This window comes from Telopea speciosissima, chromosome 5 (assembly GCF_018873765.1).
Source record: "Telopea speciosissima isolate NSW1024214 ecotype Mountain lineage chromosome 5, Tspe_v1, whole genome shotgun sequence".
NCBI lineage: Eukaryota > Viridiplantae > Streptophyta > Magnoliopsida > Proteales > Proteaceae > Telopea > Telopea speciosissima.
Window position 1 is genome coordinate 67,402,346 of NC_057920.1, and position 16,279 is coordinate 67,418,624.

Genomic DNA, 16,279 nt, shown 5'->3' on the forward strand with positions numbered 1-16,279 from the left:
CCCGTATCCGTGCCCGTATACGTGTCCGTACTATCCGAATCCTCTAGAAAGCGAAATGGATGCGGATACGGATAGACTATAGTTATCCGAAAAACTATATTTACATGTAAACGGATAAAATATTCAATCCATATCCGTGTCTGTATCCATTTAGCACTATTCAAATCCATCCGAAAGCTAATCGGATGCAGATATAGCACTATCCAAGCCGAATCCAATCCGTTTACTTCCCTAGGGCTGGGTAATGTTTGTGAATTGTAGCCCTACTGGTTGGACCACTAGTTGACGGTTTTGGTTCATCAATGTGGTCCTCTCAAGTCTCAACGACCTCTTGATAGTTGATAATCAGCTGGCAAGGAGTAGTTTTTTTTTTTTGGTTTATATGTTGCAAATACTAGATGAATATATCATGGTGAGGATGGCCTTGGTGCAACGATAAGGTTGATCCATTGTGAACACATGGTTATGGGTTTGAATATGGAAACAACCTCGGGTGAGACTGCATACATTATGACCCTCCCTACACCTCGCAGTGGTGGGAGCCTGTACGCCTTTTATTTTTATGGGTTTTTCGATAATTTCTCAAATTTTCACATTGTTACTTGAGAAAATGCACTTTGATTGGAACTTACTTTTTGAATAGAGAACGATGCGAATGTAAAAACTAGATTTGAACACCAACTGAAGTATTATACAGTTAGATATTCAATTATACGTAAAGGGTTGGCTGAATGTCACTCAGTGACAAAAAACAAAAGATTTGGAACATAAGCTCCATTGCACTTGTTTATGTCATGTAGATATTTTTTTGGGTCAAAGAAGTCATTTTGTGATAACTTTTAAATCTCCACTCGAAGATACCTTACCAAAAATTAAATCTTTTATTTGGCATTCCTGTGCAATGAGACTGGCCACTGGTGAGGGTTTATACTTTAGAAAAGTTTCAATTGATCGCTCTTGTAGCAGTGTGGTGCAGAAAAAGAAAGTGCAAACCACATTTTTTTGGGGTGCGACTTTGCAAAATTAGTATGGTGTAGAAGTCTCTCTTATTCACCACCCTCAAATGGGGATCCTCTTATTGTTGATTGGCTGAGGGGATGGGATGTTTTGTTTCGATCTGATAAGAAGCTTGCCTATCAATCTCTTTCTAGAGCTTTATTTATTTGTTGGTACCTTTGACACGCAAAAAATGACTTGGCATTCAACATCAAGGAATGGTCACCACAGGAGATCATATCTGTAGCAGAAAAGGTCTTCAATGAGTTTTCAGCTTGTAATTCTTCACACGTGAATCATGGTGCAACATAAGCGCCATTGGCAAATGCTCCTCGAGATAGTTGGAAGGCACCTCCGTAAACATTCTTTAAAGCATTATCATACATGCCAATTGTGGGTTGGACAAAAAATCAATATATCATTAGCCATTTAGATTACATTGGATAACAAGTCTACAATACTTGGGCGCCAACACTCTGAGATGACCAAATAAAACTACAAAAAGGCAGAGTAAGGCAGAATGGCTCCGACCACTTTGTTTAAATGATGTTAGTAAAAGAGAAATTACATCAGAACACTCAGGTGTACTCAGAGATTGGCAAGAAAGGGTTAGGGGAGACTCCATGCCTACCTCAGAACACTTTAGGTCCTTCAAAATCGTATCAAACAAGAATTCATTGGAGCATCAAACCATTAATAACAAACCACACCCCCCCCCCCCCCAAAAAAAAAAAATCATCACAGCAATTGCCTTATTGTTCCTGATTATGAAAATTTTCATGATTTACATGAAAAAAGCAGAGTCTGGAAACCTTCTAAAATTGAACAGCAGAAAAATGTCCCAACTCTTGATGTTTATCAAACTGTAAAGAGAACGAAAAACCAATGGGACACTACTCCATCTGCCATTCTCCGTTCTAACCATTGGAATATTCAGGCCGAACTGTTCATTCATACACTTTAAATAATTTACCTGGAACAAATGGCCCAGATTCCTGGAGAGGTTAATGCTGGCTGCCTAATTTATAATCAGCAACATTCCACTATATGACTGCTGTACAGCACCAATTGCAGCAAACATATAGTATCAGCGCTTGTATAACAAGCACTGAAGAGGTAACAAGGCAGACAATAAGCGAGTCAGAGGCCTTAGGATTTTTCCAATACAAGCAAAAGATGCATAAGGAACACTAGGCTTCTAGAATTGATTTACAACAGAACAGAAGATCTCCAAAAGCAATGAAATAATTATAGCCACAACCACCTGTCAGAAGAGGGAATTCATGTTTCTGGAGTCTTCCTTTTCCGGACTGTTGAAGTAGTGTCACCAAGGGCCTGACCAAAAACAGACCTGCATCATGACCAAAAACACAAGGACCTCGAATTAGGAGATACCATACCTAGAGAGGATACTACATGTCAACTGCAATTGCAAAAATGTCGAAATTAAAAAAAAGGTGGGCCTTGTCTGTACTAGGAATCCTTTCCATCATGTCTACCAATTGTCAACCACATTGACAGATGATTTGGCAAGCTGACCATTGGATAGGTTTGGGACCCACTCGATAGGCATTTTATAAAAAATGTTAGCATATCTCATCAATACGGCACACCATGTATGGCCTTTTCCTTTTATTTTTCTACGGTTCCTCTTGACCTCATTTTCTAGGGTTTTCTCAAACTTTTTTCAACTCTCTACAACAGCACATGGGAATATCAAAGGTGTCTGAAATTTAGACAGTGATTAAAAAAAGGAAGAAAGAACGCCACCCGGTCGTGCGCTGTGGCATGTACCTGCACCCAGACACAGTCGGGCGCAAAATGACTGTGTCACCCCCATGGAAAGGCAGGGGTGTGCCGGTCATTTTGCACCCCTCTGTGATTGGGCGCAGGTACACGCCACAGCATACAACTGGGTAGCGTTCCTTTTCCTTTAAAAAAATGATGTGAACAACTTGCCACCAAATTTAGGCCCCAACTAAACTGCCACACAACAGTTATAAAGGGGGTAATGGAATGGATTACCAAACATATTGGGCATGGGCATGTTGGAACCACATAATTGGACTTTCCACAACAAAACACTCTCCCACTAATATTCCCATGTATTGCTTAGAAGCCTAAAATATGCTAGAAAGAGGTGAGGTGAAAGGTGAAGGAGGTAGGGGAGGCAGCTAGGAAGACCATGGAAGAAGGCGAGTCGTCCTGGAGCAAATTAGAGCACCACATGTTAGTTCTTGTGAGAACACTTGTCACTCATGCCCTCTTCCCTCTTCGAGCAATGACACGTACATATATATGCTGGGTGTGGATCTCAGATAGAATTGCCTCGTATGTAGCAGAGGACGAAGAGAGCGGAGACACCGGAGGCAAAGGAAAGGACAACAGCGGGCAGGCCTGGTCCCGAAAAAGTGAGGCTGCGAGGACCAAGATTCTGGCTCCCATGACGGAGAAGGTAGTGGAGCTCAGAAGTCCTGCATTGATGACAGGAAAAGAGGAGGAGTGCACTGTGGCGACCAATTTTGATGTAGATCGAAATATGAAGAAGAAAAGACCAAAACACTCTTCACGTGAACAATGTCACAACTCATATTTGCCTTGTGTGGGGAAGCTTTTTAGAAGATCTTGTGGGCCCATCAAGTGGAGAAAGATTTTATCCTAATGCTGCCATAGTATAGTTTCTATTTTCAGTTTATATTAGGCAGTTAGTTTCTAATTTCAGTTTGTTACTATTTTTGTTTTGTTCTCTAAAATAGGAGTTTCTATTTTGAAACAAGGCAGCTAGATTATATAGGAAGTTTCTATTTTGGTTCCAAGCTAAGTTGCAAGTTACTTTCTATTTTTTGTTTACATGAGGGGCAAGGTATTGCTGCCTATATATATATATATATATATATATATATATATATATATATATATATATTGCTCTTAGTAGCCTGCAGACGATAGAATTGAATTATTGAATGAAGTTTTGAAGCATTCTTGCACTCAGTTATGGTAGTAAATCCTTGTTTCAACATCTGGGATAGCTGTGGGTGAGAGACCAGGGTTGAGAAAGCCCATCCCCCGCCCCCCCCCCCCCTCTTCTTCTATCTTCTCTTCCCTTGCAATCGAACCTTTGTGTTGCTGCTGTCCCTGTGATTAACACTAGTGCTGTGAAGACTCATTCTAAGGCTGCAATCAATCTCCAGACTCATCTAAGACTGCTGTTGTTGTCTAAGGAGATTTTTCACCCCTTGCGGATTCATTTCTGTCCCAGTTCCTGCTGCAACTTCAAGACTGCACATCTTCATATTCCCCCATCGAACTCTGCTGGGCTTTGGAGCATAGAACCACACCACCATACACCCATTCGATCCTTGTTGCAAGCCATTCTATTGGCTGGATTGTTCCATAGCCTTAACCTTGTATTTTCATTCCCATCCTCATGTTTCCACTTCTGTCCACCAGAATCACATCAAATTTGCGGCAGAGCTTCCTCTCAACAAGACCTCCACTCGATCCAGACTAGAGCCCAAACTGATCGCTGCTTTGGCCTACAGAGCTTAACCTTCTAATTTGGTGTTGCCTCCATATCTCCCAACTCCATCATCAGCATTGAGTGAGATTGTCAACAGTGTTTCTTCTCCATACAAGCACCATTCGATCCAAGTTTGGTTGCCTTCTCATGGCTGGTTTGGCTTGAAACTCTTACCTTCTAATTCTGCCCTTTGTTACTATTTTGGTTTGTGGGTTATTTGGGACTAATATACTAGACTTACATTAAATTTCTGCTGCAAATGGGTTTCAAATCATTGATGGTGGATCGAATTAATAACAGGCAAAACAGAAGCCCTTTTCATCACTGATGGGAGCATTTCTTCAGCTGGTCCAAAACCAGACATGTTCGAGAGAAAAAGAGAGAGGGTTGCAGGGTGGAAAAGAGAGAGTCGCAGGAGGCAAAAGAGAGAGACTTGTAGGGGTGGGGGAGAGAGAAAGAGAGTTGCAGGGGGAGGGAGAGCCAGAGGGAGAGGAGGGGGAGCTGTAGAGGATGAGAGCAGAAAAGAGTTTCAAGGGTGGGGGCAGAGAGGGATTTTTTCGATTTTGTATTTTTTTATTAATTGATTATAAACCAAGGTTCTAAAACTCGGGTCTCGGAGGCATCTCGGCCCAGCCAAAAACCGAGACGAGTCAAGATCCCGGCGAGTTACTGCACTTTTTTTTTTTTTTTTGACTCGGACCCCCAACTCGGTGGGTTTTACACATTTTTGGTCTGAAACTTGATATTCAGCCTATTTCAGGCCATTTAAACACAATGGCATGCCCAAATTTCCCAAAAAACAAGTCCAAATATGAGTTTCACTTTGGACCATAGGTTGGTAGGCGACGAGTCGTACTAAAACAACCTACTCTACACATAATTTAGTAATGCATAGCAAATTAGCAATCAAAACATTCAATTTAGTACATATCAATCAAAACATTCAAATAAAAAGTACATTACATCAATGTTCCCTGAATTTGTTACATAAAATGTGATAAGAGTAATAATTCTTCCCCATATTGATCCACAAAGAATTCCCATGTCATAGACTTAGGATAGAACTCGGCGAGATTTGCGAGTTCTTTCCATGTTAAGTTCTTTTAAATGGGGGTAGATGGGTTAAAATGGGTTAAAAAATGGGTCAAAACCATATCCAGACCTGATACCGAGATCTCAGCGAGAAATTGTAAACTTATAATATAAAAAATATGGGTCATCTGCATGGTTCGAGACGATACTGAGATCTCGCTGAGAAAGTATAAAAATATAATGCGTATCATGTTTCGACTCGGTTTTTTGAAATACCAAGAAACTCGGCAAGATCTCGGCGAGATCTCGCGAGTTCTCGAACCATGTTATAAACCCCATCCAGAATTCAGGATCATTTGGCCGGAATCGGATGATCCCAATTAATTCAGTACGACCCAGATCAGAATCATCGAGGGCCACCAATCATAGTTCAAGAACTCGCCGAGATCTTGGTAATATCTCTCTTTTTGAAAATAGCGAGACGAGACTTGAGGCGAAATGAAATATTACCCCAACTCGGTCGAGATCTCGGTTAGAGATTTTGGTTCGACCGAGATTTGGAACAAACTAACCTTTATAACGTACATATCTCGACCGAGGCAGTCGAGATCTCTTCAGAACTCGACTGTCTCGGTGAACTTGATAGAGAAGTGTGCATTTGACCTGATTTTTGAGGATTTTCGACGCTGGTTTATGATAGAGATGTATGTAATATGTTAAGATTGATGTATTGTACACTTTTACATTTGTAGTGTTTATTAAAGTTGTTTTATATTAATTGTATAATATGATTGCTTTCAATTACTAAATTATGTGGTAGAATAGGGCCTATTAGTACATCATCGCCTACCAACCTAGTGTCCAAAGTGAAACTCCTATTTGGACTTTGTTTTTGGAAAATCTGATAGTGTCATTGTATTTAAGTAGGTCTAAAATCCACCGAAACCAGCCTTCGAGTTCAAAAAAAAAATTTACACCAACTCGCCGAGACCTCGGCCCAACTCGGTTTTTTGGCTGGGCGAAACTAGTACCGAAACAGAGATTTTGAACCTTGCCACCAACTTTGATTTTCTATGTTCACTAATAGTTGTGACTGCATCTCCTACAACTTTGATTTCACTATGAGATGCTGACTGTATACCATAGGGAGTCAGACAGCCAGCATTACACTTACTGTTTTTGGGGTCAATAAAATCTTAAGTTTGACTATCTCAAAAGCATTAAAGTAAGAAGACAAAGAAGACTGCAGTATAAATATATATTACTTAATACTGCACAGTCATGTAATAATACTATAATGTATAATAACAGACACACTGGCATATGCGTCATTACAGCCAAGAGGTGCAAAGAAAGGTACAAAAGGATATAACTGAAACAGTGATTGCAGGGAAAAGAATGCAGTATGCAACTGAATCAAATAGAATACCATAACATGCATCAATAAGCAAACATGTGTCATAAAGTGATTGATAAACTACTTTAGGACTAAACCACTTAACCACATTTTATGGAAGCAGTGGTCCAGCTGTAACCTTTAGAGGTAACACGAACTCACCCACAAGTCGAACATTTCTTGTGATGTTTGCAGAATATGGACAAGCAAACTGAGCATATGTAGCCCATGTCGATGGTCTTTTTATGACAAAAACACCTGGAACAAACCACAGTATTTATCAGCTAAAATGTAATAGCAGAATAAAACACAGTTAAGGAAAAAATCCAAGATAGAAAAGGTATAGAAGAAACATTCTTTTAATAGATTCAAATGCAACTCTGCATAAAACTTTTTTCTTGTCCAAGCAAACACTTGTTAGCCAAAACACAGACTAAAACTATAGGAAAGTAAAAACAAGCATGGAGCTCAGCTGGTGGTACGAACAAGAATCGAGTTGGGACCATCAGCTTTATCAAAACAACCAATTCACTGCAATCATTTTATCCAACGATGATTCAAATGATCCTAATCAAAATGAAAATCTTATGAACCATTAAATTATTACAAAACTTCATAGCCAATCTGATCCAAACCTTGTATGTTTGAAATCCCTGCAGCAGGGTTGACAAATCTAGATCACAACCATTATTTCAGCTGCTAACTGTTTTATTCTTTCTCGTACATTTATTGTGCTTTACATCACTGTTATTATCATGATATCATCTAAAGTTTGTACCCAGTGCACAAGGCTCCCGCGTTTAGCAGGGTCTGGGGGGGGTCTAATGTATGCAGCCTTACCCCTGTTTCCAGGACATGAACCCATGACCAAGCGTTCAGCAAGTGAGCACTTGACCAACGCGCCAAGCACGATAGATTTAATCTACTCACATTAATTTGGATCTGACCATCTACAATACTGATAGATTTAATCTAAAAAGAAAAATTATTTCTTAGAATCATATCATTAACATCTCAAAGCACTCAATTCATTTTTTTTCCCTGGGCAGGAATTTGGCACGTCACTCCCTCAAAAGGTAAAAATAACACTAGCAAAGATAAAAACAAGAAAAATTTTGTGAATTTAGTTCAGTCCAAGCCTCTGCATCTCACTGGTATAAATGCATGGGGTAATCCCATCCTCTTCTCAAAAGAGGATATTTCTAATGGTTGGCCTTACACAATAAAATGCTGCTCATGGTGGATCTCTTGATTCATATACAGAGGCAATGCCAAGATGCACTTTCTATATGGAGACAGTAGTAAGTCCAATTATAAATTATAATTTTCTTAAAAGCCATTGGCATTCAATGGGACAGTTTGAACAGATTCATAGCTGGTCACGCAAAGGTTCAGATTTGTGCTTGAATTTTTTTAAAGATGTCACCTTTTGCTTTCATTAGTGCATCTAAAGTAAGAGGAATTTTTAGAAGGGTAAAACAACAACAACAAAAAAAAATTCAGCCTTTTCCCAACTTAATGGGGTCGGCTACATGGATCCAAACAAAACAAAGTAGGGAAAACAGAGTTCTTAAAAAAATTAAAAAGGTGAAGAGATGGGGAAATGAGATGAGAAAGGGGGGGGTAAGGAAAATACAAAGAAAAAATGAAAAAAAAAAGTAAGAGGAAAGAGGCACAGCCCAGCAAGTCAGGAGAATTTTTAGAAGGGTAAGAACACTAAATTGTCCTCCTGTCCCAAAAAAAATTCAAGGAAATCCATTATGAGGATATTTTACTAGTTTCAAATACATTCTTGTTTATCCTTGCAAAGTTTAAAGTAGACAATAGGCTTTATTTATAATAAAATAGAACAAGTACAAGCACAGTAATGCCCCTAGGACAATTCTACCCTTATACCCATATTACAACACTCCCCCCTCAAGTTGGTGTATAGATATTAAAGCCCAACTTGCACACAATTGGATGAAAAACTCTACTACTAAGACCTTTGGTGAAAACATCAACTAAGTGATCACTAGACTTTAACAAAAGGAACACAAATAACACCCTGCTAAAATTTTTCTTTGATAAAATGATGGTCAATCTCCACATGCTTCGTCCTATCATGCTGAACAAGATTATGAGCAATACTAATTGTTACATCCGCGCCCGTATTTACTATTAATTATAATTTCTCTCTCTGGTTACGTGTAGATTCTACTGCCGTGTACGCTGGTGAGCTGTTTTCACTTGTGGTCAAACCTAGCCACAAGATAGTTGACCAATTCACGGGCCTACCTGTAGAGGAGAGGTTCCTTAACCGGCAGTGGGGGAGATTTATTGATGGTGATTTCGTCGACTATCCTCCTAGCACAAGTCCTTGGAGTGAAGAGTACTGGAAGGCGTTCCTTGTGTCCCCACACCTAGACACCTCTTTCGGCAATGAACTTAGCATCGCGATCGGGAAACTCTTCGGGATCACGAAGGACACGTCGTGACGGTCGAGGGGTAAGATACTGCCCTTATGAATGTTAGTATACCTTCCCCTTGTTGGCCTTGAAGTGTGGGCCAAAGCCCAATCAATTTCTTTAGGGCTTTGCCCTTTACAGCAGCAACGGACGCACGAACGGACTCATAAAGACCACCTCCGTCCGTTAGTCCGCCCGTACTGTTTTAGGCTTTTGGATGTTTTCCTCGTGTGGGACCCACACCCTGTGTCCCGGGCATCCTATCTAGGCACCTAGACAAGGTTGGCCCCACCCTTGGTCTCCTTGGCTTGTGGGTGTGCCATATAGGTGGACCCATTTGCCTAAATAGGCTTTTAAATGAGTTTTGACTCTTAAAGCCCAGGCCAAACAGGCCCTAAGTGGGGATTAGTTTTAAGGGCAAAACTTGGCCATTAAGGCTCATTACTTCTCCTACCAACCCAAAACGTTGGGAGCTGAGGAGCATTGAAGGCCTTAGAGAAGAAGAGCTTTGGAGGGAAGATTGGAAAGCTGTGGAGGTGGAAGCCATCCATTAATCCATCCTTAAGGTAAATGTCCTCACCTTTCTCCCTCTCTTTTCCATTTTCGGGTTTGGAGATTCCCTTGGATTCGATTCCAAGCTTGGGGTTTCTCTTGGGAACCCAATAATTCCTAATGAATGCTCCCTTTGAGAATCTCATCCCTTTCCCTTGCTGTCTTCATGGATTTGATAACCTAATTTGCTGTTCAAGCATTGAAGACCCAGTTTAAGTTTGGGAAAAACCTTGGAGATGGATCCAATCCCTTGAATCCTCCAAATTCTTTAAAGGACTATGTGTTTTGGACCTCCAATGAAGGTTTGGACTCACCTCCCCAACACTAGGACCTCTATGGCTCCATGGATGAAGGGATGGAGGTGGGAATCTTCACAGATTCTAAAAGAAAGTCGACGGATCCACAAGCGGATCCACTGTCGTGTTTCCGCCCGATAGTCCGTCCGGTATAACCTAGCTATTTAACCTGGGCGGAGCCACGAGCAGACTCACTTGGTAAATCCGCCCCTAGCTCAGTTCACTCTCGGGAATATCTCAGGGATTGGCGTATGCACGAGCGGATTCATGTTCCACATCCGCCCATGAGTCCGTTCCATATATTTTCAGGGTTTGTCCTGGACGGATCCAGGGGCGGACTCACCTGGCTGCCTCCATTCCTGCATCCGCCCCTGCTGTCTTGACCCAAACTTCAATTAAACTGTTGGGACCCCTTATAGGACCCACCTATACACTTCTAACATTGTTTCCCCGCATCCTCAGACTTTGGAATCTGTACGAGAGTGTGTGCACCAAGGCAAACCTTGGCAAACACACCGAACGACAAGCAAGCAAACTATGAGTGGGCTTTGGGTGATGTTTGGGCTTGATATATAATATATAACTATATAGATTACATGATGGTTTTTATGCTTGCATTCATCCTTACCATGTTACATCTTTGCATATAAAACAATGTTGGATACGAATTGATGGAATGTGGATACGTTTACTTTACTTCATTGTATTGGGTTACGGTGCTGAAACCCCAAAAATTCTTATTATATCCATTGCTTGCCATCCTGGTCTGTATGCGTCGTGCCATGCTGGTACCCGGGTACTAGATGGAATGGGACGTTGATGCACTCGGAATACCTCTTGGGACGATAGGACTTGCATGTAATATATTTGTGGCTAAGATTTATGCTCCCCTATGCTACAACCCTTGCCAACAGGGGTGTATGTGTTGGATAGTCTGAGCACCTATTGCCTGTGGAGGTGGGAGAGGCCAAGTCAGGGGTAGTGATGACTATCGGGGTCTACCACTGGGTGGTCTGATGGCTTCAACCAGCGTAGGCTCCTTCGTGATAATTGAGGTTTCACTGAGGAGATAAGTTAAGTGACCCTCAATGTCTCCCGAGTTATCACAGTAGCATATACCATGACTTAGACTGTTTGTTAGGTGGAAAATATATTTAACATTACATGCATCATGGACTATGTGTGATTGTGTGTTTGTGTACTCCCCTTTCCCCTCACTGGCTCAGTGGAGCTAACCCCCTGTGTACACAACTTTTTAGATTTTGATGCAGATGGTGGCTACTTGGCTGGCTTAGAAGCTCAGCCAGCAGAGTATGATAGTATTGGTGCAGAGGAGCCTGAGTTTGTGTCCGATGAACACGGCGACGGTTGCCCCTGTGATGATTGTGCTCACGGGCACTGATGTTGTTGGGGATTATCCCCACCTTTTGATTCTTTTGGGGCTTTGTGCCCATCATGAACACTTTTTGTAATAACTTACTATTATTCTGAGCAGTTATGTCATGGTCAGTTGGTAGTCAGCGCTAAACTATTACTCTATCACCTAGCCAGCTGAACATATTAAAACTGCTTTATGTAAATATTGCTTCCGCTCATCTTAACTCTGACAATGATTGGAATATTATTTCCTTTTCTCAAATGTAATTATTTGGGTGGGTCCTTAGTTGCTGACTATGGCTTGGGACACTGTGTCGTTGATCCTGGTAGGAATTGGGGTGACGCGTGTCATCCTAATCACCCTCTTGACTATGCTTATGGCCTAAGCTTGGGATAGGGGCGTGACACTAATGGCTTATTTACTATCACAATATAACATCATAGGTAGTTGAACTGCAACACCGAGATCCTAGAGAAGGCTCTGAAGCCACAATAGTTCACAAATACCATGGGTCATACTGCCATAGCACGAAACTCTGCCTCAACACTAGATCGAGCAACACAATTTGCTTCTTGTTCAACCAGGTGACAAGATTGCCACCAACAAATGTTACTTTCCCCTAGATGTAGACCTCCAATCATTGGGAGAACCAGCCCAATCCGCATCTGTAAAAGCTTCTACACACATGTGAACATGGGAAGAAAATAGCACACCTTTCCCTGAAGCTGACTTCAGTTATCAAAGGATCTGAAACACAGCTTCTAAATGTGTAGAATATAGGTCAATTATAGCTATCAAGGCGGTAAGGTAACCAAGGCGCTGGAGAGGGTTTAAAATCAAGGCAGCACCAAGACGTCCAAGGTGCCCGCCTAGGCGCCCAAGGCAACCTAGGAGCCTAGGTGTCTCCTAGGCGACACCTTGATAACTATAGAGGCCATGCATGTATCAGATGACCAAACGTACTACATAAGCAATGCCTGGCCGAGTATGTGAGACTGAGAGGTAAATCAATCTACCAACCAATCTCTGATATCGGCCTTTATCAACTGGCTCACCACCCTTACTCTTGAGATGAGCATTAGCCTCAAGAGGTGTGTCGGTTGGTTTGTAGCCTAACATCCTAGTCTCTGATAAGAGATCAAGGGTATACTTCTACTGAGATAGGAAGATACCTCGTGTGGAGCGAGCAATCTCAATATCAAGGAAATACCGAAGCTTTTCCAAATCTTTAATCTCAAATTCCTTTCCCAAATAGGCCTTCAGGTGAGATATTTCAGTAGGATCACTGCTAGTGACAACAATGTCATCAACCTGATTTCTTGATGAACATTGTATGATCAGCATTGCATTGTCTATATCCAATTGAGACCATAGCTTTGTGGAAACGACCAAACCAAGCCCTAGGTGGCTGCTTCTGCCCATACAATGTGTGTTTCAATTTGCAAACTTTCCTTGTGACTCCTTGGAAGTAAAACCAAGGGGAATCTCCATATAGACTTCCTCAAGCTCACCATGAAGAAACGTATTTTTAACATCCAATTGTTGTAGTTCCCATCCAAAGTTGATTGCACATGAGAGGATAACTTTGATAGTGTTCATCTTCGTAATCGGAGCAAAGTTCTCCTGGTAATCTATCCCATAAGTCTGTGTGAATCCTTTGGCAACAAGCCGGGTTTTGTACCTGTCCACTGTTCCATCCACTTTTTGTTTAACTGTGAAAACTCACTTGCACCCCACAAGTTTCTTTGTTGGAGGAAGAGAAACCAGCTCCCAAGTGTTATTCTTCCCAAGTGCCCTCATCTCTTCAAGCATAGCATTTTTCCATCGAGAAACTGTTAGTACCTACTACCAGTTCTGAGGAAGGGAAACAGAAGACAAGGAAGAGACAAAAGCATAGTAGGAAGGTGAAAGAGAATTGTATGAAACAACATTAGAAATAGGATGTTGAGTGCAAGACCTGATTCCTTTTCGAACAGCAATAGGTAAGTCAAAAGAATAATCACTATCACTAGGAGGATAGAGATTACCAGAAGGTGGAGTGGAACCTGGATCAGAGGCTGGCGGTTAATGTGACACAGTGATGGTGGTATCTACTTGCTTTCTTCGTGGACGAATAGGTGAACGAACATACACCTGTCGTGGTCTAGTCACCCCCAGAACAGGAAGATTCTCCTTCTCAACCATGGCATCCTTTTCAACAACAGCAATATCATCAGCCTTATCCTCAAAGATTGGATTAGCAAGAGGAACATCAAGAGGAGCAACAAGTGGCACATCTTCACCATGGATAACACTCTCCCCTTGAAGAGGTGTCGATAAAGAACAATATGCTTCAGACTCATGCAAAACAGCATTCATGGTTACCAAAACAACACGAGGATGGGAACACTTATAATCTTTCTGTGCAGCAGAATACCCAATGAAAATACACTTGAGACCCCGTGGATCAAGTTTCCCATAGAGATTATGATTTTTGGCAAAGCAAACACGGCCAAAGGTCTTTGGAGGAACAATGAAGGAGGAGGAGCCTAAAAGCACACCAAGAGGACAACGACAATTCAAACTCAGATAGGCATCTTTTTAATAAGGTAGGCAACAGTGAGAACAATCTCACTCCAAAAACGAGCAGGGACATGCATAACAAACATGAGGGACTTTGTCACTACCAACATATGTTGATTCTTGCATTCGGCAACACCATTATGAGCAGGGGTATCAACACAACTGGTTTGGTGGATAATGCCCTGATCAACAAGATCAGACTGGAAGGGTCATTGCATAAATTCCTTGCCATTATCAATGCTAAGGATTTTAATCTTAGCATCAAATTCGGTCTGAACCATGCTGTGAAACAATTGAAAACAAGGAAAACTTCACTTTTATGGTGTAGTAAATAGACCCAAGTAGTGCGAGTATGGCAGTCAATAATAGTAACAAACCAACGATAACCAGAAATAGAAACACAACGGCAAGGCCCCACACATCCGAATGTATTAAAAGAAAGGGAGTAGAACTTTTATTATCAGAATTCAGAAATAGGTTAAACATGATGAGTTTGCTTGGCAAAAAAATAAGCATCATAAAGAAATTATTCGGATTATAATGCTGAACTAAACTAGGAAAGACTTTAAATAAGGTGCCGAGGGGATGACGACCAAGACGTCGATGCCAAAGATGCAACTCAAATAGAGCAAAGGAAGAGAAATCAGTTTGATGAGCATGTGTGTTGATGGAAGCGGAAGAAGAACTAGTGTCGAACAAGTATAAGCCACCATGCACTCTACCATTGCCAATTGTTTTCCTCGTCACCAAGTCCTAAAAGACACAATGAGAAGGAAAAAAGGTCACCTTACAATTCAGATCTCGATTAAGACTACCAATAGAAAGAAGATTAGTAGAGAAATTGGGAACATACAACACAGAAGATAAGAATAACAAGGATGAGCATTGAATGGAGCCCTTTCCAAAGACAGTGGAGAGAGTACCATCAACAACCCAAACTGTGTCTTTACCTGAACACGGAGAGTATAAAGAAAATTGATTGGACGAGCCAATCATATGGTCAGTGGCCCCTGAGTCAATTATCCAAGACCAAGGGACAGACACAACTGAGGCACAATGACCACTGAAATAAATACCTGAATAGGCAAGGTTGGAGTTGGATGTGACTAGAACAATGGCAGCAAAGGCAGCAGACGATGAAGGTGAGGATAAGGGCTCTAACTTGGTCATCAGACGCCTGAGAATCTGCAACTCGTCCTATGATAAAGAAGCACTCATGGGGGCAACATCAGATGTCCTAGTATGGTGTGCATGGGACTGGTTGGATCGACCCCTACCACACCCACGAGAAGAACTGGTGGGACATCCATGGAGTTTCCAGCAATGTCCCCTGGTATGACGCTCTTTACCACAAAAATCACACTTGACAACTTCCGTATCAGTAGAAGGACAATCACTAGAGCGTGTGAAACCACCTCGAGATTGTGATTCAGGACCTAAGTATAGGGCTGATCGCTCCTGTGATATGGGTTGCAGCATTGCAGCACGACGGTTGTCTTCTAACTGAACCACTTTACATTAGGATCGAAGATACGCCAACAGTAGGTTCCAACAACAATGATCTCTAATTGAATGATGAACAAATCCGTAGAATTTTCCAGTTTATATATCTTCTAACCAGCAGCAACAATGAAGCGTCAATTGTGTCTTAGATGAAGATTAACTCAGCACAATATAATAGACAGTAAGAACAAAACTGAAAAATAGAGAAGGGGAAGAAGGGGGTTGGGGGTTGGGGATAGATGGCTATCTCAGCCTTGGGCCTCTCACCCATAGCTATCTCAACTGTTGAAACAAAGATCTGTCTAAGATCTCAAGCAAGCAAACTGCAACTTCATTGATTTCGACTGTTGAATGTTACAACTGATGGCCCCTTTATATAGATTGGTCAAACTTCTAAAAAATAGGAAGTTGAAATTTAGAAAGTACTCAAAATAGGAAACTACTTGTCCAACAAGGACTTACTAAAAACTAGCTTGCTTGCTTGCTGAATAGGAAATAAAATAGAAGCATATCAGCCTTGTAGAAGCTGTAGTAGACTAGTAGATCTCCCCTCCTTGTTGCTGACTTTGTTTCTAAATAAGATAAAATAGGGGACAG

General features: G+C 41.4%; 1 protein-coding gene across 2 annotated transcripts in view; it reads right to left on the minus strand.

Moving 5' to 3' along the window:
* Positions 1-1,788: 1,788 nt before the first annotated feature.
* Positions 1,789-16,279, minus strand: part of LOC122661694 (general transcription and DNA repair factor IIH subunit TFB4-like) — a 36,199-nt gene continuing 21,708 nt past the window's right edge. For both annotated transcript variants that reach the window (XM_043857179.1, XM_043857180.1), the window contains exons 10-12: positions 7,107-7,202; positions 2,261-2,347; positions 1,789-2,104 (exon numbers count right to left, since the gene is read on the minus strand). In XM_043857179.1, the coding sequence (XP_043713114.1) occupies positions 2,278-2,347; positions 7,107-7,202 (166 nt within the window). In that variant the 3' untranslated portion in view covers positions 1,789-2,104; positions 2,261-2,277. The remainder of the gene's footprint in view (positions 2,105-2,260; positions 2,348-7,106; positions 7,203-16,279) is intronic.